A 27426-nucleotide genomic window follows, 5' to 3' on the forward strand; every position below is an offset into this window, starting at 1 on the left:
ATGAACTTGAGTGATGAAGCTAAGGCTAATGAAATGTCAGAACACACACACAAATACACATTTACAGCATTTAACAGACACTCTTAGGGCCTTGCTCAGGGGACCTGGGATTCAAACAATGACCTTCCGATCAGTAGTCGAACACCCTAACCACTGACCTACCACACACACACACACACACCATGCTAACAGTGCTAGCAATTCTATGGGATACCGGACCGGCCAGAGGACTTCGTCCACATCACATGCAATGTTGTCCCTTCCTAGGCAACGGGGGAAGAACCCTCTCATGTGCCGGATCCAGCCTTGACAACACTCCACACCTATGTCTTCATAGGCCAATTCCATTGCATGTAAAAGATTTACCCTTGTATATGGGTTACGGTCATTGACCTTCCATTGCCACGCAGAGAAAAACTCTTCTATTGTGTTGAGTAAAGGGCTGTATCGTGGTAGGAAAACATTCACGAATCGCTGGTTGATGTTGAACCACTCATGTATTCTGACACCACATTGTCCCAAACCACAACATAGACAGGATGCACTGCCTGCTGATGATCCTGCTGCTCACGTTCAAACAAAGCATACCGAAGACCACCCAGAAATGTAAGAAGATGGTCAGTGTTATATGGCCCCAGGGTTGCATGATGGTGGAGAACCCCCCCATTGCTTATGGCTGCACATAGGGTGACATTACCCCTACGCTGGCCAGGGACTTCCACAATGGCACGTTGGCCAATTATGTCCCAGCCTCTCCTTCTTCTTTTCGCCAGATTGAACCCTGCTTCATCTACAAAAATATATTCATGGGGCCTTTCCATGGAATTCATTTCAAACACCCTCTATATATAAAAGAGAAAGACATACTTCTGCGAAAGTGTATGTATAGGAAGTGACTTATATTCTAGACAACTGATTTGATCACATCATTAGAAACAAGTGTGAACAATTTTGAGTTGTTGTGTGTAAACTATGACAGCTGGAAACTGTGTTTAACTTTTGCCACATGTATTTACCATTTTGCAACACAGTGCAAAATGTGTTTTAGTGAGTAAGAACGTGTTTAGAGTTTTGCAAAAAGAGTGGATGAGATTTGCAAACAGTGACTTAACTACCTGAACTTGTTTAAGGTTTTGCCTACAAAGTGACTGATTCGACAAATGGGTTTAGGCCACTGAGCATTGGGTTCAGAGAATGGGGTTTAGTGTTTTAGCAATTGTGGCTTAGTGGTTAGGACGTTCGCCTCACACCTCCAGGATCGGGGTTCGATTCCCGCCTCCTCATGTTCTTCCCGTGCCTCGGGGGTTTCCTCCCCCGGTCCAAAGACATGCATGGTAGGTTGATTGGCATCTCTGGAAAAATTGTCCATAGTGTGTGAGTGAATGAGAGTGTGTGTGCCCTGTGATGGGTTGGCACTCCGTCCAGGGTGTATCCTGCCTTGATGCCTGAGATAGGCACCAGCTCCCCGTGACCCGAGAAGTTCAGATAAGCGGTAGAAAATGAGTGAGTGAGTGAGTGAGTGTTGCACACAAGCAAAGGCACTAAATTTAAAAAAACTTCATTACCCAGAATGCTTCGCGTATCTGTATCGGAAATGTGTTCACAGACAAACGCCCCTCCCCCTCCCGTTCCAAAATAATCGCGCTTTGTGCATCCAAGATGTCGGCGCCCATGGAGGTCGTGGTAACTGCTGATTCTGCGGGGCAGTTGTGGAACTGCGCTATTTTCGATCCTCACACCGGAACAAATCTCTTATCTTACCGAGGTGGGAATTCATCTGCTCGCTCGTTAACGGTTCTAAACGGTGAATACATCCTCGGAGCTCAATTAGGCAAGAACTTCATCAACGTGTGGGAGATACAACGGAAAGTAAGCGAGCTCGGCTACATCCCAAACACCTCCATTCTCCACATATAAGTGCACTTTATAGGGTGTGTTTCAGTGCAAAACAGAAACAGGTGTGTTAGTAAGCAAAGATGTCAGCGTAAATAGCGTTTAGTCGTTAATAACAAGGTTTGTTTATCAGTCGTTGATTAAACACAACTAACGTTAGCTAGCTGTCAAGTCCCTTTAAGAGATAAGATAAGATAAGATAAGATATACCTTTATTTGTCCCACAATGGGGAAATTTCTCTTATTACAGCAGCACAAATATATAAAATGAATAAAGACCTAATATAATATACAGTGTATACAAAAGAGTAGTGGTTACACTGAAGACATATTACACACAGGTAATATTGCACATGTTTAAAATACTTTGTTATTGTTTATTGTTTGCAGTGACATAGTAATAACAGTGTGTATTATGGTGACTGGTTCACTGGGAGCAGCTCTGATTGTACAGTCTAATAGCAGCAGGGAGAAAAGACTGTGTGTATCGCTCCTTCAGACACTTAGGATGTAACAGTCTGTCACTGAAAGCTGCTCAGAGCTGAAACCGTTTCATACACGGGGTGAGATTCGATCTGCAAGAGTGATGATAGTTTTGCAGTTTATTGACCTGAACCCACCAGTCAGTACAGAGACTTTTCACACTTTCAGGATGAGCAACAAATCCTGGCTCTTTAGTGTCCGACCTTTCACACTGTACAGTTTTAATCCTTGGTTCTTCCTCCATTTCTTCCTTCCTTACTTCTGGTAAAAGATGATTCTTTCCATCCTTTCTTTGTTGCTTTCTTCCTTTTGGTAAGGAAAGATTCTTTCCTTCCTTCCTTCTTTCTTCTTAATGGTAAGAAATGAATCCTTCCTCCCTTCCTTCCTCTCGCCCTTCCTTCCTTCTGGTAAGAAAGGATTCTTTTCTTTCTTTCTTCCTTCCGGTAAGAGAGGATTTTTCCTTCCTTCCTTACCCCCCCTCCATCCTTCCTTCTTCCTATCTGGTAAGAAAGGATTCTTTCCATCTTTGCTTCCTTAGTCCCTTCCTTTCTTCTGCTAAGAAAAAATTCTTTCCTTCATTTCTTTGTTTCTTCCTTCCTTCTGGTAAGAGGATTATTTCCTTCCTTCCTTCCTTCCTTCCTTCCTTCCTTCCTTATTTCTTCTTAATGGTAAGAAAAGAATCCTTCCTTCATTCTGGAAAGAGAGGATTATTTACTTCCTTATTTCCTCCCTTTGTTTCTTCCTTCCTTCCATTTTTCCTTATTTCTTCTTAATGGTAAGAAATGAATCCATCTTCCCTCCCTTCCTTCTTCCCTCCCTTCCTTCCTTCCTTCTGGTAAGAAAGGTTTCTTTCCATCCATCCGTTCCTCTCTCTTTAGTAAGTGCTTTATTCAGGTCATTGTGACGGTGTATCTGGAGTCTACATGGACTCCCTCATTCACTCTAAGGGGCAGTTGATCTTATCTTCAGTTTTTCCTGGCCAATGCGACTACCACAGGAGAGCCTCTAGTCCAGCACGAGGGCAGATTTTAATTTCGTCAAGGCTTGTCTGTTTAAAAGTATGACATGTGGGGCACCAGCCAACACGTAGGCTTAGCTAAATGGTAAGATCCTATATTTCTCTGACTTCATCTGCAAACTCATTTAACAAATGCGTGTGCCTCGTATGTCAAGAGACCGTTTAAGACCGTTAAATTAAGAAATGTAATATCCTGAGATGTTACGGCACAAATCACGGGCATTGCAAAAACTCTTCAGTGGATGAAAGGACAGAGTAACTGAAGCAGCTGGAAGCTCTCCAGACATCAGCAACAAGAATTCTTCTGAGTGTCGTTAATGTGGTTATTGTGATTTATCCTGAAAAGAAGCACAGATTATCATTAAATGTGAATTTTGTTGCCTGACCCTCATCTCTTTTATTGTGATCTAATCTACACCCCTGAACTACTGGCTTTTTATTTATTTATTTATTTATTTATTTATTTATTTTTGTTTATTTTATTTTTTTGTAGAGAGTGGAAGGAAACCAGAGAACCCAAAGAAACCCAACACACACCCATTCTAACCCCAGCTGAACCATGGAATATTTTACTCAGTCATTAACCAATCAAAGTTAAGACAGAATACTTGTGTTTGAACGAGAGGGAGGAAGGAAGAACAGTGAGGTTACAGCGGGCTGAGGTCAAGAAGGTGCAGGAGTTTAAGTATTCGGGGTGAACCATCCAGTGCGATAGGGAGTGTGGAAAAGGGGTGAAGAGGCGAATACATGTGTGTTGGAGTGGGTGGAGAAAAGTGTCAGGGGTGTTGTGTGTGTGTGACAGAAGAGTGTTATCAACAATTAAAAAGAAAGCTGTACAAGACAATAGTGAAACCAGCTCTGCTGTATGGGTTAGAGACTGTAGCAGTGAGGAAAAGACATGAGGCAGAGATGGAAGTAGCAGAGATGAGGATGTTGAGGTTCTATTTAGGAGTGACGAGGATGGACAGGATTAAGGAATCAGAGGGACAGATAAGGTCGGCTCCGAGAGGCTAGATTAAGATGCTTTGGACGTGTACAGAGGAGGGAGAGTGGTCACGTCAAGAAAAGAAGATTTTATTGTCATTATAACCATATATAGCTGTTGCACTACACAGTGAAATAAGCCAAGGTTTCTCCAGGACCAGGGTGCTACATAAAACAAACACAGAGCTAAGGACTTAAGTAAGTTAGTCCTAGACACATAAAGTGTATCTGTGCAACCCGTGCAGGACAAAAGACAGTGCAAACAACAAATGCAAAAGACATCACACAAAAGCAGTGCCGACGAGTGTAAATACTGTGTTCTATTGGTAGAAGGATGTTGGAAATGGAGCTGCCAGGTAAGAGGTCTGGAGGACGACCAAAGAGGAGATATATAGATGTGTCGAATTACCATGAAGGTAACCAGCGAGAGAGTAAAGGATGCTGAGGACAGAGTTAGCTGGAAACTGATGATTCGCCGTGGCGACTCCTAACGGGAAAAGCCGGATGAAGAAGATGATGATTAAGAAATCAAAGTATATTTAATTATACATATGCAATGTATAAGCTATGATGACATATCAGTGTTTGACTGACTGAGAATATAACCAAATGTTATTCTGTACCTGTGTTTGTAGATGTATTCAGGATCTCTGTAAGTCGAGACTTTTGCCTGGTGGTACCAGACCACCATTAGGGAGGATATCTTAAGAGCCCGGAAGAACCGCCGGCGTGGGCCGAAGATGTGTCCAATTAAAACTTTTTTAAACATTAAGATCTAAAGTTCTTAGTGTAAAGAGTTTTGAGACGAAATTTCCAAAGAAAATTTGTGGAGAAATGTGGGAGTTTCCCCTTAAAGTCAAAGAGAAGCTCAAAGTAATTCATAAAGCATCTTAACCCTTAAAAGAGCTCTTAAAGCTACAAAGTGTTAGGAGTAGTGAGGAGGACTTTTAAGAGGTTTATGAATTTCTTTAGCAGAGGAGAAAATGGCCGAAAGGTATAAATAATTTCAAATCATGGCTTAATTCTGGCGTCTTTTAACTTATATTTATGTAGCGAAATATTCATTCTTAATTTCTCATCTGCTTGCTTTTTCAGGAATTTGCATGAAGCATTTTTTTTATGCTTCATAAACAATATATTTATATATTCACTGCATTTGACTAACGCCTATAATATATCACAGCATGAGCCTCGGAGTTTGTTTCTAAGGAAAAACCTTCACTCCGAATGTTCGTTGACGTGTCAGTACGTCAGGATTTTGTCCTGCCTACACGGAGGCCTCTCCCAGTCTTGCTTTTTGTTCCCTGGGGGCATGTATCTGGTTTGGAGGACCAGGAAATGAGCCCGGTGTCCAAAAAACCCTTTCATTAGAGTCTGTACGATGGCAACTTGCATCCATTAGCAGGAAGCTAACAAACTACCCAGACAAACCTTTGCTCTTAACCGCGGTGTGATTCACACAGAGCAACGTGCTATACGTTCACTGGACACTTTATTAGGAAGGCCATGCTTTACATTATACATGTTTTTTTTTTTTATGTTTTGTGACCTGGTCTATTATCACATCATCACACATACAGGTGTGAAGTTCTTTGACCTATCCAGGAGAATTGGTTGTTTTTCTGCACCACGTCATTTAAACCCTAGAGAAACCCAGGAGATCAGTTTCCGACATCAGCCGAGAGGCTCAGATCTACATATTCAGCAACAACGCCATGGTCCAAGTCTCTGAGATCTATGACCACGTCCTCCCATTCTGATGTTTGTCCCAAGTGTTTTGTTTGTGAACGTTAACTGAAGCTCTTGTCTTGTATTTACTTCATGCTGCTGCGACACGATTGGCTGATTCAGACAGCAAACACTCAAAATGAGATGAATTTTAGGAAACTACCACACTCTCGACCTTGTTCCTGCTTGTCTTCTGTCACTCATTTTTCAGTGTGTATTAATAATAATCTATTGAAAAGCAGTCATGAACTGTGGGCATCTGTTGCAGGCTGTGGTCCATCATTTACACAGTAGGAAATGGAATGTAGGACATGGATGTGGTGTGGAGAGAGACATCAGTGGGAGACATCCTTGAAAAGATGTCATGATAAACGTGATGTAGAGTTGGTGACGGATCTGAACCCAGGACTACTGGTATCCTGGCTGTGTGCGTGAGCATGTGTCCGTGTGTGTGAGCGTGCGAGCGTGCGTGCGAGCGTGCATCCGTGTATGTGCGTGCGTGTGAGAGTGCGTGTGAGTGCGTGAGCGTGCGTGCGTGTCAGCATGCGTGTGAGCGTGCGTCTGTCTGTGTGTGCGTGCGCGCGTGTGTGTGTGCGTGCGTGTGTGCGTGCATCTGTGTGTGCGCGTGCATCTGTGTGTGTGCGTGCGTGTGAGTGCGTGCGTGAGCGTGAGTGCGTGCGCGTGTGAGCGTGCGTGCGTGTATCAGCGTGCGTGTGAGCGTGCGTGTGAGCATGCGTGCGTGTGAGCGTGCGTGCGTGTGTGTCAGCGTGCGTGCGTGTCAGCGTGCGTGCGTGTCAGCGTGCGTGCGTGTCAGCGTGCGTGCGTGTCAGCGTGCGTGCGTGAGCGTGCGTGCCAGCGTGCGTGTCAGCGTGCGTGTGTGAGCATGAGCGTGCGTGCGTGTGAGCGTGCGTGCGTGTGAGCGTGCGTGCGTGTGAGCGTGCGTGCGTGTGAGCGTGCGTGCGTGTGAGCGTGCGTGCGTGTGAGCGTGCGTGCGTGTGAGCGTGCGTGCGTGTCAGCGTGCGTGTCAGCGTGCGTGTCAGCGTGCGTGTCAGCGTGCGTGTCAGCGTGCGTGTCAGCGTGCGTGTGTGAGCGTGAGCGTGCGTGTGTGTGCGTGTGCGTGCGTGTGTGTGTGTGTGAGCGAGCGTGCGTGCGTGAGTTATGTTCATATAAATTAGAAATGGTCCACTGGAGTAGGTCTGGGCTGATTGAGGATGCTACCCAGAATTTCTGATGCAAGAGCTGCAGATCTCCATGTTCTCTCTTTTCCTTCCAGAAACCTGCTTTCTTGACTATTCTAAATTTATGTGTACATTAAGCATTACAGTGTACTGGTGTCTCATCCAAAGTGTGTCCAGACCTCAGCTCTCTCTCTTCTGGGCTCCTGTTCCTGGATTCACTACAACCCTGACCCAGATAATCAGTTAAGGTGAAACTGGTGATTCAGTGAAGAAATATGCACGACTTCCTCCCAACTCACTCACAGAGCTGGTTTTCACATCGCACACGTTTGTCGTGGTCCGAATCGGAGTGTGTCTATCGTTGTTCCGGTGCATTGGTGCTCATCGCGACATCATCAGACGTGCACAGAAAACACAATCGTAGCAACTGATACAATATATATATTTGTGTTCCTTTTCTGATGCTGTTTGACTGCTGCTGCAGATTTGCTCATGTGGGCTTTGCTCATGTGGGACACACCATGGACTGTTCCATCGTGCTGTTTTAAGTATTTGAGTTTAGATGCACTGCTGCTCAAGGTCATCAAAATTAAATTTATATCTTAGTTTTGATATCTGATGTAAAAAATAAACAGACAAATAAATAAATAACTAGAAGTTAAATCAAATTCTCTTACTGAGAATCCAGGCTCCATGAGTCCTCCATTCTTTTAGCCACCTCAGTGGGGTCATGCTTCCTTTCATTTAATGCATTAACTTCTGATCAACTTTAAGTACTCCGGAAAATTCCGACCTCAGTAATTCAGCCTGGCTCATGTACTGTAGGCTGAGGGCCTTTAGCATAACTGCCCCTGCACTCTGACCTCCAAAGCTGGGATACGTTAAGAAAGATTTTCACTGTGCTGTAATGTCTACTGTATGTGACCAAATAATGGTATTTATTCGTTTGTTTGATTGTTTTCAAGATTTGGGATTCAGTGCCTGTATATAACTCTATGTAAAAATATTAACAAATCAGTCTGTTTGTATAGGAATAAAAATGAGCTTGAAGCGTTTTACCTGTTGCATACTTTTGACAAGAGAGAGCAACGTTGATAGAAAATCTCAACACTGCTAACTGAAGATTGCTGAGCTGAAAAGTCTGGAATAAGATCAGTCGCAGCCAGAGACATTTTTCGGATGATTTTGTGATGACGTGCATCGATCCAGTCCGCACGCTCCCTAAGCGAGAACAGAATCCGAGTGCTCTGGGTATAACCCAGCTCATATGGCACTGTGTATGCATGCGTTAAAGCTAACCGAACATAAATAATTAGTCACGCTTCAGTGACTATAGACGAGTTTGAACAACACATCGATTACATGGTTTAAAAAACAGAGTACTATATGATTAAAGTGTGTTTTATTTCAGACGTGAAAATGTCTTTGTGTGACTTGTTACTGTACATCATGTGTCTTTTTTTTTACCATATTTTCTGTCACATAACTCCCGTGTTCGCTTTTACGTCTTGCTCTTAGGACCAACTGCAACAGAAAATTGTGTGTCCTGGGGTTGTAACCTGCCTAACAGCCTCCCCTGATGGGCTGTATGTGCTAGCGGGCATCGCCGAGGCCATATATCTGTGGGAGGTGAGAAATCAAAACAATCTTTTATTTTTTTCCTTTTCTTTTTTTTTCTTTTTCTATTACTTCTGATGTTCTTACACTAAAGAGCAACTCCAGCTCGATTGCATGCATCATCTGCCACTGCATACTGGTTAATATTCTATATTTATTGTATTACATATAGGAATTATATTTAATGAAGGGAGTTGTCATAACTGATGTACTCGATAAACAAGGGGTTGTTTCATTTCCGGGGGCTGGTTATGACCTTTTTTTTTTTCCCTGTTATTTGCACATTACTAGATATTTACGTAAAAATCGCCACAGCCATCAAGCAGTTTCAGACTCCACACTGCTATTATTACGACCTCCTGTGCTCCCCTTAGAACTGAACTGGTTAAAATACTTGGTATTTTTTTATGCCATCATTTTTGGACAGTTTTTTTTGGACATATTTTTTTTAAACAGACTCAGTTCTGACTATCATTGTGTGTATTTGTTCCACGTGATTGAGTGGAGTTACATACAACGTACTTATAATTATATAATCCGTTTGCGTTTGCAGAACACGATTTGATCATGCATTTTCAAAGCCTTGAGGAAAAGTGTATAAAAGTCTGCACTCTCATCCCAGATGGTGCTGTTTCTCGCCGTGCTGTAGAACCGTTGGGTTAATTTTCATACCGAAGTCATTATTTTAACGTCTTCGCGAGATTCCGTAACTTAAATAGTTCCCGCTAGTCACTACACGATTTGATCACGTTCGATCGTTCAGACAAGTAAGAAAAACTTTAAATCGCATTCCGTATAAACAAATAAATCAGATTTAAAAAAAACAAAAACAACTTGAACCGTTTTCTGTTAACCTTTTGATCAGGCAATTTTGCGATCACGGGAACGAACGCAAAATCGAACAAACCCCGTGATATCCGGAGGAGCTGGACATTATCCAAAGATTTGTCTTGTGTGATATCGATACAACACGCATTCGATTCACGTGCCTCGAAAATGAGTACCGCTCTTACATTCATTACATATGTGTCTTCGCTCATTGGAGCTTAAAGGATGAATCCCGTGCTTGTAGTTTCACTAATTTAAGTACATAAAGTCAATTGCAAAAACCCACCAACATTTTTGGGTGCAAAAATCCCCAATGGCGTGAATTCTGGATAGACTGATCTCTCTTTTTACATCTGGTCACTTCATGTGTTTTCTCTGATCTGATAGCTATCTGATTTTTTAAAACTGTTCCATTTACATCAGGCCACATAAACGCGTCTCGGCGAATCAGATATCGATCCGATCTTTCTACTCCCGCCCAATATGCAAATATATTTTACCTCATTTCCGGGGTAATTGAAATGGAACACGTTTTGGTGTTTGCGGTTTTCAGCATGCAATCAAAAAGAAGACGAAAAAACTTGTTACGACGGGCGTTTTCACCGGCGACAGCAGTGCATTTTAAGACCCAGCGAGACACCTGGGTGAAAGATCACCATCCGTCCGTTTGGGAGGAGTATAGTGCTGACGTATGTGGCTTGAACACCTGTCCAGTTTCATCTGTAATGCGTCCCAGACCACCTCCTGAAGGGGTTGAACCATCGGATTTATATCCGTCTCGTAAAAGTTTCGGAGGGCATTTAGACCTGGTCTTTTTACGATCGGACAGCTATCTGATCACAGAAAACGCATGAAGTGACCAGGTGTAAAAAGCCCCAAATATAGTCTCTTAAATACCCCCCCACCCCCAATTGTGTTCTGTGGCTGTTCTGTAGAACACAGCCTCTGTATTCTCTTATGTCTTGGGTTTCACTCTGTGTGAGCCAAGAATATGAAATACCAGAAGAACAAGCTGAAATGTATTTATCACATAAACATTACACTACACTACATAACACTGACATTTTCTTTTCATAATCCAGGCTTGTTAAGGATCCGGCATCAGCACGTACTAACATGTCAGTAGAAATACTGTCTCATGGAAGAGTCGAAAAGCAAAGTTACAACTGAACGCGAGCGAAAAGAACAAAAACATGTAAACAGATCTGGGCCTGTATTTATGTGAAGAGTTTCTCCTAGTGACATCATTCTGAGAAAATTCTTTAAAAGAGAAGATCATAGTAAAGATAAAAGTCATTCATAAAGCATTTTAACTCTTAAAAAAGCTCTTAAGGTCAAAATGTGTCAGGAGCAGCGAGGAGGACTTTTAATAGGTTTAACTGGCCCAAAGGTGAAGAGGGAGAAGAAATGTATTGGATACAATATTTAATAATGATAGTGGGTTAATAAAACAATACAGATTACATCGTGTAGGGATTATTTCTTGTGACCAATTACATTAGAGAAAACATCACTGACACATATTTGTGTACATGTAAATGTACGCGTCATTTACAGATACACTAACATCTCTGAAGCAGAGCCGAAATGCCACAGTGGCAGAAATGATAGAATTTGGCGCTATATTTCTTCTTGTGTCGGAGATGTTTACATTTATTGCATTTATAACATACAGATGTTAGCGCATCGCTAATATGATCGGTCACAGACAAAATCCCTACACGATATAGTCTCAAATATCTTAACCTAGAGAAAAAGTCAAGGCTTTTTTCAAGACCAGATTGTAAAAGCGTGTGTTTTTATTTATTTATTTATTTATTTATTTATTTATTTATTTATTTATTTAGACAACCAATCACAGTCTTCAGAAGAATGTCGTACCTAGTAACAGAGTTAAGCCCCGCCTCCTCTCTAAGATAAAAGTTGTTATATTTTCTTGCTCATTGTTGCTCTGAGATTGATCCTGAATCACTCTTAAGTTAAGATGCCTAGCTAGAAATTGTTAAGCTAAATTAGGAGCTCTCTGAGATCATTCTTAGTGCCTTTATGAAAACAGGCCCCGGTGCATTATAAAAGTGTCTGGTGTATTAATGCAACCTTTCGACCTTGATATCTAAGCAGCATTAGTTTTGTTATACTGACGTCACTTGTCGTTGAAGAAATGCTATGTTTCCATCTGTCTGAACAGATTTAAGCCCCTTTCAGATGCCACTTTGTTTATTGTAGGTCTCAACAGGAAACCTGCTGGTCGTATTGAATAGACACTACCAGGACTTGAGCTGCCTGCGGTTCACTGATGACTGCAGCCATTTTGTGTCAGGAGGAAAGGACAATCTAGCACTTGTATGGAACCTTGCCAGGTACTTGATGATTTATTCATTTTCTCTCTCCCCCCCTCTATGCCAACATTCAGTTGTAGTGCAAGGCAAACCCTGTTTCCTTTGGAGGAGTTCACTCAGCTAAATATGTTTTGTGCTATTTTCAAGCTAAGATTTAAATCCAAAATAAAATCATGCAGGTTCTTTCCTTTTTTTTTTCTTTTACAATTATTTCTGATTCATTTTTTTTTTTAGCAATTTAGACTAAAACAAGTTTTTCTAGGTTTAGACTAAAAGCTTGTTTGGGTCCAATATGTTTTAATGGATGCGCAGAGAATAAGGTTTGTTTATTAGCCATAAATGTGTAAAAGGTTTTCCAATCACAAGCTTAGCATCAGAAGCAGCGTACGAGAAACAGTTTAATAAGCAATACAACAACACTGTGTAGTTTAATCTGTATGTAGCACGCTCTGTATCTGAGGCATTTCTTCAAGATCTAGGACACACTGTAACCACTGTAGATATTTCCGCTGAACACTTCCTCTGCTCACACACGCAACTATTTGCTCGTATTACAACTCGAACATTCCAGGAAAGCGTTCATCTTGTTTTTGACTCAGGCCTAGCATGTGCAACTCTCCCATCATGTCCATAGATGGCAATGTATGTCTTTTACACCTTAACCACGAGCGCCGAGAGAAATGAAAAACAGACTTTCTGAAAAAAATTCCCAGAATATTAGAATTCCTCGTCTGTTGGTGGGAAATGAATGTAGGACAGAACAGGGTGAGATTTACATCTCTGTTTATTTAGCTTTTATCCAAAGCAGCGTATAAACAAGGCGTTATGCAATCCAGTCGGGTCATCTGAGGAGCCGACGGGATATCGGCCGCTTCAGGAACGAAGAAACGAGTAGATGCAAATGTAAGATGTTTGAAGGAAGATACTAGGAGTTGCAACTAGACACAATAGTGAAGAAAAGCTACAGAAGTTGTAATCATGATATCTAATAATACATACGGAATTCTATTAAAGAATAATATAAGTAACTGTAAGATACAATGTGATGTGTTACACGGAGAAAGGAAACACGCCTGCATATAACTCAAACAGATATATACATGTACGCTTATACGGTCACGGAGAACTGTAGTGTTTTTTGCATTTATATTCATGTGCTCCTCGATGATCTCGACGTTTCATGAAGATTGAAGATTGATTCAAACAAGTTGAGCAGTAGAAAAGGGCCATATGACAAACACCTCACGTTCCAGTTCACATAGGCTTTTCCTGCCTCCGCCTTGTGTGTGCGGAGTTTGCATGTTCTCCCCATGCCTTGGGGGTTTCCTCCGGGTACTCCGGTTTCCTCCCCCAGTCCAAAGACATGCATGGTAGGTTGATTGGCATCTCTGGAAAATTGTCCGTAGTGTGTGAGTGAATGAGTGTGTGTGTCTGAGATAGGCACAGGCCCCCCGTGACCCGAGAAGTTCTGATAAGCGGTAGAAAATGAGTGAGTGAGTGAGGTTGGTGGTAGGAGCAGGAGGTTTGCATTCAAATGAACTGTTCTGATATGGTCATTTAATTTTTTTTTGTTTTTGGTTTATAAAAAAAGAAAAAATATATATTTAATACTACTTTTTAAAAACAATTTTTACTCCATTTTCTTTCCCACTTTGGTCATTTGCTAATTCCCAGCCATTATCTACCAATCAGGCGAAGACACTCGTGTTCTGAGACACGTGACATCAAGTCAGATGCATCTGAATTAAAGCCTCAGAGAAATGTGCTGTCTTCCCTCTGTCTCAATTCACAGACGCCTGCGATTGGTTAGTGTTGCTCTGATTGACAGGGAAGGAAGAGTATGCCGTCTGTCCTAGCCAGAGAGCACATCCTGATTATATATTATAACCCAATGTCTCCCATTTGAGTCCACAATTGGCAAACCAGAAATGAGAAGAGTTTGGCTTCGGACATTTGTTGGCTACAAGAAGCTTCCTGTATAGTTCACAGTGTTCAGACTGGACGCATTAGTTCTCTGCATCAAAGGCTCAATGAGAGCAACCGTGTGTTTTTGACTCAGACGAGTGACGTAGCGAGCTGTGAGAGGAATAGCACCTCAGGGTTGGAGAAATGTATTATATTTACATATCTAGATGCTCTTATCCAGAGCGACTTCCAATTCGTCTCAGTTTATCCACCTGAGCCACTTTGTTCAGGGATTTAACAGTGGCAGATTGGTGGACTTGAGAATCAAATTCATGACCTTCTGCTCATGTAAACACCTTAACCACTAGGCTACCACTAGCTATCTCGCCTCCAATATTCTGACCAGTCCCATGCTTTAATTCCTTTATATCAAATAAAATGTAATGGTTTAACAGGATGTGATTATATATAATGAAATCCCACTATGTTGGTTATCTGCCCTACCTCAATGCAAGTCTTGGTCATTGTTCCTTTCTACCAATGGTATCATTTTGTTTTGTAATAAACACTCAATCGTTACTCAAGCGAGCAGCAACGTGGAGCTTAGTAGCATGTCTTCCTGGACCAGCGAGGATCTGCACTTATTCTGATGAATGCCAGCGGTTCAGGAGATGACTCATACTAGAAATCATAGTGCTCAGCTCTAATGGAAGCTTGGAAACAAGTCAAGCAGGAGTTTCCAACATAGCGAAAAGCTGTGGAAGGAAAACCAAGTGGTATTCAGAGGCGTTCACTTCCAGCCAAGGCTGAAAAAACACTCGTGTCGTTGTTTTTCAGCCAGTGACGATCCGATATGCCGTCTTTTCGGGACAGAGGTCAGGCACTGGCGTCATGTACGCAGACAGAAAATGCTTCACTCTTCCATTCGGGAAAGAAATCATTCATCAAGACACTCGTTTTGGTGTGTTTTTGGGGTCGGTTGTATTTTTAGTTATTTCCATAACTAACCACTCAATAGTCTCTGAATCCAGTGGCTAGAAGTGAAGTCCCTCAAATGTCTCGAGAAGACGCGTGTTAAAATTTCAAACGGTGTATTTTGAACCTTCAGCAGTGCCCTCTATTTAACCCTGCTGTAAATTATTACTTCAACAATGTGTCAAGTCAAGCACTCAGTACTGAGCATGAAAAGTGCATAGTTTTTTTTAACACAATTTTATTATTGTATGAGTTTAAAGACACTTTTTTAAGTTTCATCATTATGTTTTCTGATCTCAGCCACAAGCTCACTTGATTCTCAGAGAATTCCGAACGCATCCTCTTGGCTTTCCTGATGTCCGTGTCCTTTCCCGTTAAGTGACAATGTTGAGTGCAATGTAGCATGAAGAATTAGGCAATGAGGAGCATGAGGAGAATTTAAAGCACAAAGACCGCTGCTACTGAATTATTACCCTCTCACACCGTGAAGCTGCTTGGAGCTACATCTGCAAATGCTGATGGGAAATTCCAGCAAAACGTTGCATATACTGGCCGTATCTGGACGATCAAATTCACACCATGGCAAAAGAATGTAGATTTGATCTACCCTTTTTTTTTTTTTTTTTTTTTAAAGAACCTGAAAAAATTAGCCTGTTGCTAAATAGTAAGGAGATGTTTTAAATGGTTATAGCAGTGAAGTAAGTAGAGTGATAAAAACAGTACATAATAACATAGCAAAGTTGAAAATCACAAGAAATGGGGATATATATATATATATAATATATATATACGGAAGTGCGTTATACATTTTAAATATAAATTGTAAAAATGAGAATTCTGAAATGTGGATTTGTATAAACTTCAGTTCTTCTATAAAAAATAGTCAGAATGCATGAAGATCTCAGGTCTCGACTATGATAGGAGGATATTAATAAAACCACAATGTTAGTCTTGACCCCCCCCAATGCATAGCGCAATTTTACTGAAGATCAGAAAATATAATTTTTTTTTTAGCCAAAAAAACACAGCTAAAATTTCACCTGAAACCGATTTTCACTAAATTCACAATTTACATTAAGGAACTCACTAGTAACTTGAGATGGTGATTAGTTTCAATCCTATTATCCAAATATCCTGTAATGTAGCAGAGTAAATATTAGATGAGAGTTTATTGCAGTAGAATACAGAATACCTGCTGAGATCTTAGCTCTCGTGAATGAAAGGAGGACATTCATCAAACCACACCATTAGTCTTTTTGATGAAGATCAGACAATGTGAATTTTTTTTTGGTTAAAAAATTTCCAAACACTCAAATTCTAAACTTGTGTTTTTACTTGTAGTTTTAATTAACGTCAAGTCAATTTTTTCAATTTGTGGAAAAAAGGGAGGATTAAGGTACGAATATTTTTCATAATTTCCAAAAACTGTCTCAAAACAAATTTAGTATCATTATGAAGGGACCTTTAAATATTTAAATGGAAAAAAAAAAAAGCCAATTCCTTGCCAATTACGGCAAACATCAGCAACTAAACAAAATGCTTAACTCACAGCCATAAAAATATGACAAACCAAAGCAGAATATTTCCATCAGTAGCTCCATTAAGTGTATTACAATAACAAAGGAACATGGAGAGAACTTACTGACTGGCCGCTTTAGCTAATATACTTCCAATATAAAGCTACGTAAATAATCTGATTATAGAAATCATCAAACAAAACAAACATTATACATCACCATGGCACTATGAGGGACATTTAAAACATTCTAACGTCTGTTCATAAAAAATGTAACAAATTATTTCATTCTTTAGCCCTATTCGGACGGGACTAGTTTTCCAAACGACGTTTGAGTTAGAAATTTTTTCAGCCGACGTCTGTCATTTCATGTATGGATTCGGACGGGACTAACATCTCTATGTTTATTACGGAGGTAGGAGTGTCTGTGTTTTACATGTGGGCGTTGCACAAGACCACATGTCCAGGATGTGTGGATTGCGTATGGTCATATGACCGATCAATAGTAGTAAAGTAACAAAATGAATTTAACAAGTAAATTTACATTTAAGCACTTTAAAATGTAAACATCCTAACTTGTGAAGTGTTTAAAAATGTTATACACGTTATAATAATATTAAAAATAATAAATAAAAACAAATGTAAAAAATGTTTAACATCATATGGTTTTATATAGAACTTCTTATAAACCCACTGGAATAAATACGTTTTTATATAATTTTCACGTTATGTAATTGACTATGAAATTGTCTATGACTATGACCTGAGACTTCTTCATTGCGCATGTGGGTCATTTCGAAACGGCAACCAGTTCACACTGGTATCTGATATAGGCCACATTTTAAAAGGTAATGTGAACAGCCAAACAAAAATCAGATCTGAGCAAAATATCCGAATTGAGCATTAAGCCTTGCAGTGTGAACGTGGCCTTATTCGTATGAGGGATTGGATTTTATATGTTTGCCCATTGAACAGTATATTCAACGGACCGTCGTCGTCATCGGTGTCCAACAGTTCAATTCAATTCAAGTTTATTTGTTTAGTGCTTTTTACAATTGACATTGTCTCAAAGCAGCTTTACAGAAAATAAACATAGAACAAAAGGTTAATATAATGAATAATATAAAGATTAATAGAATACAAAATTCAAGATTAATATTAGATAGATTTAAATGTGTATGTATTTATCCCCAATGAGCAAGTCTGAAGTGACTCAGGTGACTGTGATGAGGAAAACCTTAGATGGTAAGGAAGAAACCTAGAGAGGAACCAAACTCAATGGGCAACTTCATCCTCATCTGGGTGACACTGGAGAGTGTGATTTTATAAATATAAAATCGGACAATTGTTGTATTGATGCAAAAGATCACATGAAGTCCACATCTCCTCTATAGTATCGCAGAGTCCAACTGGAGCTGGTAGATCTCTAGGTGCCTCAGGATTCTCAGAGTCGGCATCGTCTCGGTGGAGGTCCAAAAGCTTGATCGCACGGAAGACGTACATGCCTGACTAAAGAGAAGTTTTTAATCCATTTAGTGTTGAGTTTGCTCAGGTGCTCAGACCTAGCAGTTTTTAGAGTCTGTCTATAGCTGGACATACTGTCCTTATACGCACCTCTAATTTAGTTTTTCTCCACTTTCGCTCGAGGTTACGGATTGCTCTCTGGAGGGTTGTGAGGTATGACTATTATACCATGGTGAAGGTGTTTTGTTTCTAACTTTCTTTAATCGGGTTGGGGCAACAGTGTCTAATGTGCTAGTGAAGATAGCGCCTATGCTGTTAGGTTATTTGTGAATCTGTCTTTAGTGGTCGGAATAATAGTTCTACCGAGTCGATAACGTGGTGAGACACCGTTAGTCTGCTCTATAGGCAGTGTGTACATTATGAGGTAATGGTCTGTGATGTCATCACTTTGAGGTATATCTATATCAGTGACATCTATTCCATGTGATATTATTGAATCTAGCGTATGATTAAGACAATGAGTTGCTCTAGTGATGTTTTGTTTAAGCCCAAATGAGTTTAGTAAGTCCATAAATGTAAGTCTTAAAGCATCGTTTGTATTGTCAACGTGAATGTTTAAGTCTTCTACAATTAATGTTTTATCAAAATTAACCAATAGGTCTGAAAGAAAATCTGCAAATTCTCTAAGAAAATCAGTCTGGGGGTCTGGGGGTCTGGTCTGATGTCAGAAATTGCTGCTCGGCTCTTGGACAATAAAGAACCAGTGACCTGCTGCTCACTTTCCTGTAATTGGTTCACTGTTGCAACACCTTCATAACTTTGTATTGTGTTTGATGTAAATGAGCTGAAAGAGCCTGACAGGCTCATGGATCAGAGACTGGATTCTGTCAGTAAGAGTGTTTCACTGTGTTCATGCTATGGTGCATTTGTTTATTCGCAGCTTTAACGAATAAAGGTCTTCGTTGCCAACCTGAGCGTTTGTCACAATGATAAAAACTGACCTTTTGATTATTGATACAGACATTAGAATCAATATCCTCTTGGACACTTTGAAGTTCTGATCACGTTTCCAGCTTAGTCATGCTCCTACTTCTGTTTTCCGAACAAAGATACAAAGGCCATTCTCACACTTACTCTCTCGAGGCGGTAACCAGGATTGATTCACACATGGTGCAGTCCGCAGCCGAAATGACTCGTATCAAACCCCAGATCGCTGTTTTTTTCTTTTTTCCCCTCCTGTGATTCACACCTTGGTGCGATAACAGATTTCATGCTTTCTTACCAATCTTGGCGCAAGTGGCTTCATGGCTAAGTGGCAACGGCTGATCGTCTACATCCTTTGAATATTTATAAGTTCTCAGTAATTTAAATGGATGGGAAATATGATAGTATAGGTTTTTTTTACTGTAATAAATTTCCATATTATGCTTTTTTTGTAAGTAATAAACAGCAATTTAGTGAATGTCTTCTTAAAAAGACTAAAATATGCAGAGGTTTGGACTCCCTTCTTGTAAAGCATCAGAACTTAATTATCTCATTAGGCTTTACTTGACTCATTAGGATTCGTGCTTTCTGAACTTTCTAACGTTCCTTGTGCTAATGCTCAATAAATATGATCTGAAAATTGGTGCCCTTTAAAGCAGAGGAAGGCTATGAAAATATATTTGTTATCTATCTATCTATCTATCTATCTATCTATCTATCTATCTATCTATCTATCTATCTATCTATCTATCTATCTATCTATCTATCTATCTATCTATCTATCTATCTATCTATCTATCTATCTATTTATTTTACTGTCTGAAATGTCCTTTAGAAATGGCAGTTAAGAAGAAAATCTGGAAGTCAAGGCAAGATCTGGAAGATTTAGCTAACGTTGTGCTGGTTATCTGCATGGAAGAGTCATAAAGAAATCTTACCTGCAACCTCATCGCTAAGAGAACGTGAAGGGGTTAAAAATGATGCTAAATTGGAATTTAGTCCAAACCTAAGGCCCCATTCAAACTGCAGGTAAAAGTGGCCCAAATCTGATTTTTATGGGGTCAAGTGGTCAGAGTTCTTCAGGAGTAGTGTGAACACTCAAATCTGGCCCAGATCTGATTTTTTCAAATCAATGATTCCATATGTGGTCCTGAATCAGACCCAAATCGGATTTTTTTCCAATGTGGCCGCAGTGTGAACAACCAAGGCATATTTGATGCGACTTCATCTACATCCACATTCGTCACAATTATGCGAAAACGTGACACAAACGTCACTGGTAACGTGTGTGTGTGTTAAGAGTGTTATATAAAGTGGTTACGTGAACCAGCTCATCAGTGTTGTATAAAGTACTAGAAAGCAATACTTGAGTAAAAGTACAAGTATTGTACTAGAAAAAGACTTTGGTAGAAGTGAAAGTCACCTTTTAGAATATTACTCAAGTAAAAGTCTTAAAGTATCTGATATTTACTGTACTTAAGTATCAAAAGTCATTTTCTGATATTTAATGTACGTAAGTATTTGAAGTAAAAGTAAAAAGTAAAATTTCAGTGATTTTCGGTGGGCATAAGATCAGGGGATTTCTAGGATTTCATCTTTAAGGGGGTTTTAGCCCTCAGTGAGAATTTAAAACAAGAAGAGTTTTATATTATATATTATATGACTACATAGTAAGCCAAAAGTTACGGTATTATTAAATGGCAAAAGTGTACACCAAAATTTTATGCATGATGTAATGATGACAGTCTTGAATCAAATCAGTTCATGTATGTGTGCATTTTCTACAAACAGTGTATCCAATGAATGCAGTCATTAATAAACAAATATTCACAAGACAAAGAACAAATCAATAAATGTTATTTTTATTTAGCATTGAAAGGATTGTTTGCATTAATATTTTGTTTGTATTTTGTTTGTATATCTTTCAAGAGAAATTTTGTCGTCACTTTAACACGTTCCTTAACAATGCCTCGATCGAGTTAGCATGAAAACAGCATCCTCGGCCGCCACGTACACAGCGCCGCTACTCCCTAATAAATCTCCACTATTGTATTGCACTTAAATCTGGATAGAACTCTGTGCATTTTCACTACAACACATTTTCGTTTGTTAAACAAATAGACACTCTGTTCGATGTAAAAGTTTTTTTTCTTCTTTTTTTTAAATCTGTCTATTCACAGCTCCAGCAGCCCACAATGCAAAATTTTTAAGGTTTTACTTTTAAAGTGCTTTCAAAATGATTTCTATAAAAGAAATTGATTCGTAAATGTATTCCTCGGTGGGCAGAACCATTTGGTACTTGGCTGTTGAGCAGAATTATGGGATTGCACAAGCTGATAATACACAAGATTTTGCCTTGGTATTTGCCAAAACACCATCCATATGTAACAGCTCTTAAATCAGGAGGGAAAATGCCCCCCAACATGCTGTCAACCTGGAGATAATGAGTGTCTGTGGAATTCTGGGGATTAACAGTTTGCTGTGCTGCTCGTGTTCCCGTGCCAGGCCCCAGGTTGATGTTTGTGACAGCTGTTTCAGCAGACAGGTTTGGCTTTGCCAGAGGTTTTTGCGGTTGCAGCAGGGTTGACAGAACTGGGCTCAGAAATCTTTCTTGTTTCATCTGTCCCGCTGTCTGTTCGTCTGTTTTCCTCGGTTTCTCTCTTGCGCTTTCCCTGCCTCTCAACTATGTTCTTTTGCTCTCTTGATTTTTGTTTGTCTTTCTTTGGCATTTCTTTTTTCTATAACCCCCCCCACCCCACCCTTTCCTCTGTTGCGCTTTCTGCTGTCACCGGAGCTTGTGCTCGGACTGAAAGGAGATAGATGAAAGCTTTAGTTAAATGTGATGTGTTAACTTGGATCTCTATTACAGATGAGCACCTTGTACACACACACACACATGCTCGCACGCGCGCACACACACACACACACACACTCTAAACTCTGTATTCCTCTTGAGAAATAAATAACATTTTAAATATTTTATACACGACTGCAGAAATCTCTTGATGTAAATATCTACAGTCATGTGAAAAAATTAGGACACCCCGTCCCGTTAAATATAGAGTCCTTTGTTAAGAAATGTCAATATGTCAATTTCTGATTGTGTTTTAATTTGTGCCTGTAGACAAAAGTGATGTAATTGCATGTAAACAACAAAAGAAATCAACAAACATAAAAGTATTTGATCTGAGGAAAAAGTGCTAGTGTTTCCCCCTTTGGCTGAAATAACCTTAGTGAGTTGTTTCTTGTAGCTATCTACCTCTTTCTTGTAGTGACATCAACTGGAAGAAAGTTTCCTTCACTCTTCACTGCAGAATTCTTTTAGCTGTGTGATGTTTAAGGGGTTTCCTGCACACACAGTACGTTTCTAATCACCACACGGGATCTCAATAGGATCTTAATCTTTGCTTTGACTTGTCCATTCCAGATTTCTTCATTTTTTTTTTCTTCATTTTTCAGCCAGATCTTGGTGGATTTACTGGTACCATTTTAGGTCATTGTCATGTTTCAAGGTCCAGTTCCACTTTAGCTTAAAATTTATTTTTTTTTGACAGATGGACTCGTGTTCCTCAAGCACCTTCTCTGAAACAATGTAGAGTTCATAGTGGATTTTATGATGATAAGAATCCCCAAACCATAACACTTCCACTGCCACGTTGGTGTGAGGTTGTTTTGCTGAAATGCTGTATTTGGTTTATGCCAAACATGCCCTCTGTTATGGTGTCCAAATAATTCAACTTTAGACTCATCTGTCCAAAGCGAATTATTCCACAAGTCTTGGCCTTTGCCTCCGTGGTCTTTCAGCAAACGTTTCCTCCTGGCACAACCTCCCATGATAAAGTTTTGCAGTTTTTTTCTGATTGTAGATTCATGCACTTCGACATCAACTGTAGCAAGAGCTAGCTGTAGGTCCCTTAATGATATTTCAGTGTTTTTGGGGACTTCTTTAAGCATCTCGCAGTCTGCTCTTGAATATTGTGACCCGGCCATGTTGGTAGTTGTTTTAAATGTTGCACTTGCAAACGATTTTATGACCGTGAAATGGCCGATTACAAATTCTTTTGAGGTATTTATTTATTTATTTATTTATTTATTTATTTATTTATTTTATACCTTACCAGACTAATAAACATCAACAATTTTCTTTCTGAAGGCCTCAGAGGGTTCCTTGGATCTCTTCATATTGATAACTCTCACTATTAAGGGCAAACACAAACTAAATAAGACAAGCTTTCTTCAGAATGCTCTGTAGCAATGTTCTCATCATTTGCACCTGATGTGATGCACCTGTAGGTATTTTTATCCATTTTAAGTACAATTAAATGTGGGGTGTCATTACTTTTTCCTCACAAGAAATTCGATTTTTGTAAAAGTTCATTTTACAGATCATTTAAAAAAGACTTCTCTTTGGTTTTATTTCTTTAGTAATCTTACTCGAATCTTCCAATATTGTTAAAATAACGATCAAATGCCCATTTAATGATTATTTCATGGGGTGTCCTCATTTTTTCACGTCTGTAGGTCTATACTCGTATAAATCTACGTCTATAACCGTACGTCTATAATTTTATAATCGATATATTTAGAGAATTATACTTTAATTTGACTTCATTAAGCAAAAAGTAACAGGTTAAAACCAGAGGTGGCGCTAGACAGGCTAGAAGGTGCTTCAGCATCCCCAAGAAGGAACAAAGCCCCCCATAGCACCCCTAAGCATTTTTTTCTTAAAGCAATAATATAAAGTCTGTGTTCTAATTAATAATTTAGTAAATAATAATAAAAAAAATGAAATAACATAAAAATGAAATAACATAAAAACGTTTACTTATTCCGCGTGCTTAACGTAACGTCACATGACGAGTTGCAGCTACGCTGACATAGGCATAATATCATTATATCTTATTTAAAAAATGGAGAGGATTCTTGTGCCAAATAAGCGACCTCGTAATTCTAATTCAGTTTTCGCTTCTAGTGAAAATTGGGAATTTAAACTTACCCAGGCCGAAGTACTGAACGATTCAGATGTCGGTTGTCCGCAAAGTTCGAAACAGCACCTTAATCAATTTTGTCCCTGGATGCTGAACGCATCATCGATAAATTTGCCGTCATCCACAACGACCGAAGCAGCGTCCTGATTTGAGACTTCAGATAGTAAGTGGTGTTCTTTAATAACTACCCGGTAATATAGATGTTTTTATGTATATTTTCAAAATCGCTGGAATATTGTTTCATTTTTTTATTTGTTAATTTCATAAAACGATGAAAAGAATTTCTGTTGGTTTGAGATTTAAAATAGTAACTGGTAACTATTATTACTAAGTAGTATCTGGTAAATATAACCCCAGTGCTATAGGTGTGTGTTGTCTGAAATTCTGAAGTATTCAATTAATGTATAAGCAAAATCATTTCATTTTGTAATGAGTGCCTCCTTAATTTCATAAAATGAAGAAAATATATGATTAAAAACATAAACCCAAGACCTAGTTTGCAAATATTACTTGTAATGGCTCAGCTCCCCATAAATAAACTGCCATGCCGTAAAACACTCCCTTGCATAAAACACTTAGCGTTTGTGCTGAAATAATACATTTACATTTCATTTTAGTCTAAACGATTTCAGTCACAGTGAACTAAATCAAATTGAATTCATATCCAACCAGAAAATCGAACTTCAATGAATATTATTTGTTTGTTGGGATTTAAGCCTTAAACCTGTACCTTGAGAAAGACCTCGGTAAATGAAATTATTCTGGGTAAATGCAGGCGCAGGGGAGATAGGGAAATGTTGCCAGGAAAGGTTATCTCCGTGTAGACGGCACGTGACCTTGAGAACTGAGGTGCCGGTGGCTGAAGGTGTTACTCTGAAGCTTCAGTAAACCTGAACACATTTTGTCTGTAGCATTTTGTGCATCTGTTTTGATCATGAAATGAGAGGTTTTTTTTCTCCCTATTATACATTCTGTTTGCTTTATTTTCCCCTCTCCATCATTGACACTGTTATCGAATACAGTTTCAGACAGTATTGGTGTTGGCTTCCTCTGGGATCTCCAGTTTCTTCCCAAAAACATGACGCTAGGTGGCCAGGTACTGTGTGTGTGTGCGCGTCTTGTGTGTGTGTGCACACGGGTGTGTGCGCTGTGATAGACCTGTTTCTTATCTGTGGTTTTCCTCCTTTTTTGTGACTCTGACCAGATTAAAATTCTTCCTGAAGATGAATGAATGAACATCTCAGAGGTCATTTAATGGACTGAGCAAAACTATATAATAATATTATCATCATAAATTGCGTCACAGGACGCTTTTCTATAAGTAATGTCACTATGAAGGGGGTAATTTATCATCTCCGCCTACGGAGTACAGTCTCGTCTGCTCCAAAATTATTGGCACCCTTGGTAAATGTATGGAACAGTGTTTTGAGGAAATTTAGCTGTTCTAGTGGAAATGGGATAGAAATCTAACGTAAAATTAGATTCTTTTTTTTTTTTTTTTTTAGGAAACTTGCTTCTGAGTCAGCAGTGGTCTTTATTAGCAAGCTAAAAAAAGTTTATATCCTCTTTGATGTATGTTCTGGTTAATTTATGAGAATGTGCCTTATTACGCTGTCTAATGACTTCAGACTCGTGTTTGCTTTGGTCCTTTTAATTCAAGTCCAAAAAAATTCAAATGGGATCCAACTCTCAAGACATTTTCTGTGAGTAATCAAAAGGGTATGGAAAAAAAACTAAAGCAGAAAAATATTGACATTCTAGAGAAAGAGTCCACAAGTACAGTGTTCGTTATTTTGCCTCTGTACATCACCATAGTGGATTTGAAATGAAACAATCGAGGTGTATTTAATAGACTTTTAGCCCTAATGCAAGGGGTTTAACACAAAATTAATGCATTAAATGTTTAGGAATTGCAGCCAAGTTTCATAGTGACTCTATTTACAATACACAAAAAGTAATAAACTGGATAAACTAACAGTGCTTAGATGTAAATCCTCTGCAATCAGCCTGAAGTCTGGAACCCATGGATGTCACCAAATGCTAAGTTTCCTCCCTCCAGTTTCTCGGCCAGGTTTTACGCCCTACATATGCTGCTTGTTTGTGGGTCTGTCGTTCTTCAGTTCTGTCTTTACTAAGCAAAAAAGCGAGCTCAGTTGAGTTGAGGTCAGGCTTCGGACTCCGTTTAAAAAAAAACGTCCATTTCTTTGCTTTAAGAAACTTGTGTTGCTTCCGTTGTAGTTTTGGCTCATCATCCATCTGTACTGTGAAGCGCCGTCCAGTTAGTCAGTTATATCGCATTTGATTGAATCTGAGCATAAAGCTTTATCTACACCTGTCTAAACCTCTAAACAAAAACGCACACAATCTGACAATGCACTTGTGTGATCGTGCATCATTATGGTCCAGACTGTACTTGTCTGGGTGCAGGGTTTTGTTCCCAGCAAGCAGCTTCGTGCCTGATTACAGATCAAGATTCTTAATATAACCTGCAGCCACCATCAACCAAGTTAAATCCATCTAAACCCTACTCATGGACACATACTGAAGTGCGAAGTCCTTATTTTGTCCAGTTATCTACTTGGGTTACACTGCAGGGAGATGTTTAATTGCACTAATTTTTAAGGGGATAACGAATCACCCCAGAAACTACCAGAAAAATCAGGGATCTAAGCAGCAAATTAAGCTTAGCCTCGTTTCCCAAGCCAAACATCGTTTTCTACCTGCTCCTCCTTCTAGATAAGAACTTTTGGTTGAAGGTCAGCTATTGCTTCCATTACACGCATCATTAACTCCTCCATAATCACAGGCCGATCTAATACCCACGCAAGCTAAAAAGCATAACCAACCCTTGTAAACAAAAAACAAATGAAATAATTGATAAGCAGGGAGAGCCGGCTCCTCGAACCTTTCTGATTGAAATGATTACAGAGCGCAAAGCAGTCACAGTGACGTTTTGTTTTTGTGACAATTAATTAGGGTGTAGCTTAATTGTGTGAAATCCAATGAAATCCAAATATATCCTTACCTGAGGGGCAGTGGTGGCTCAACTGGTTAAGGCTCTGGGTTGTTGAACGGAGGATCGGGGTTCAAGGCCCAGCACAGCCAAGCTGTAACTGTTGGCCCTTGAGCAAGGCCCTCAACCCTCCCTGCTCCAGGGGTGCTGTATCATAGCTGCCCCTGCACCTCCTTAGTTGGGGTATGTGAAGAAAAGAATTCCACTATGCTGTAATGTATATGTGGCGATAATAAAGGCCTGTGCCCCCATTCTATTCTTAGTATTAATATCTATGGTATTAGGATAACTAAATAATAACGAACAGAAAATTATGCAAACTCTGTGATATGCAGAGGAGCTTGTGATTTTTTTCAAAATGTACCAAGATTCTCTGTAGATTCGGGCCGAGACGTGTCACGCGACATCATCACAACTCGTATTCAACCAAACCCCTCTTCAGTTCATATGCATTTAGCATGAGTGCAGCCAATTCAAGGGAGAAAAGCACAAAAAAATCTCGAATTTTGAAAA

The 27426-nt window shown here is 39.6% G+C and overlaps 1 protein-coding gene across 2 annotated transcripts in view; it reads left to right on the top strand.

Annotated features, from left to right (window-relative positions):
* Window positions 1-1619: 1619 nt before the first annotated feature.
* The window catches only part of wdr18 (WD repeat domain 18), a 77905-nt gene continuing 52098 nt past the window's right edge, over window positions 1620-27426 (top strand). The window contains exons 1-3 of one of the 2 annotated variants that reach the window (XM_047810239.1): window positions 1620-1869; window positions 8803-8913; window positions 11956-12089. In XM_047810239.1, coding sequence (XP_047666195.1) covers window positions 1660-1869; window positions 8803-8913; window positions 11956-12089 — 455 coding nt within the window. In that variant the 5' untranslated portion in view covers window positions 1620-1659. The remainder of the gene's footprint in view (window positions 1870-8802; window positions 8914-11955; window positions 12090-27426) is intronic. The other variant, XM_027169952.2, reaches the window with a different exon arrangement.

This window comes from Tachysurus fulvidraco, chromosome 2 (genome assembly GCF_022655615.1).
Source record: "Tachysurus fulvidraco isolate hzauxx_2018 chromosome 2, HZAU_PFXX_2.0, whole genome shotgun sequence".
Taxonomy (NCBI): Eukaryota; Metazoa; Chordata; class Actinopteri; order Siluriformes; family Bagridae; genus Tachysurus; species Tachysurus fulvidraco.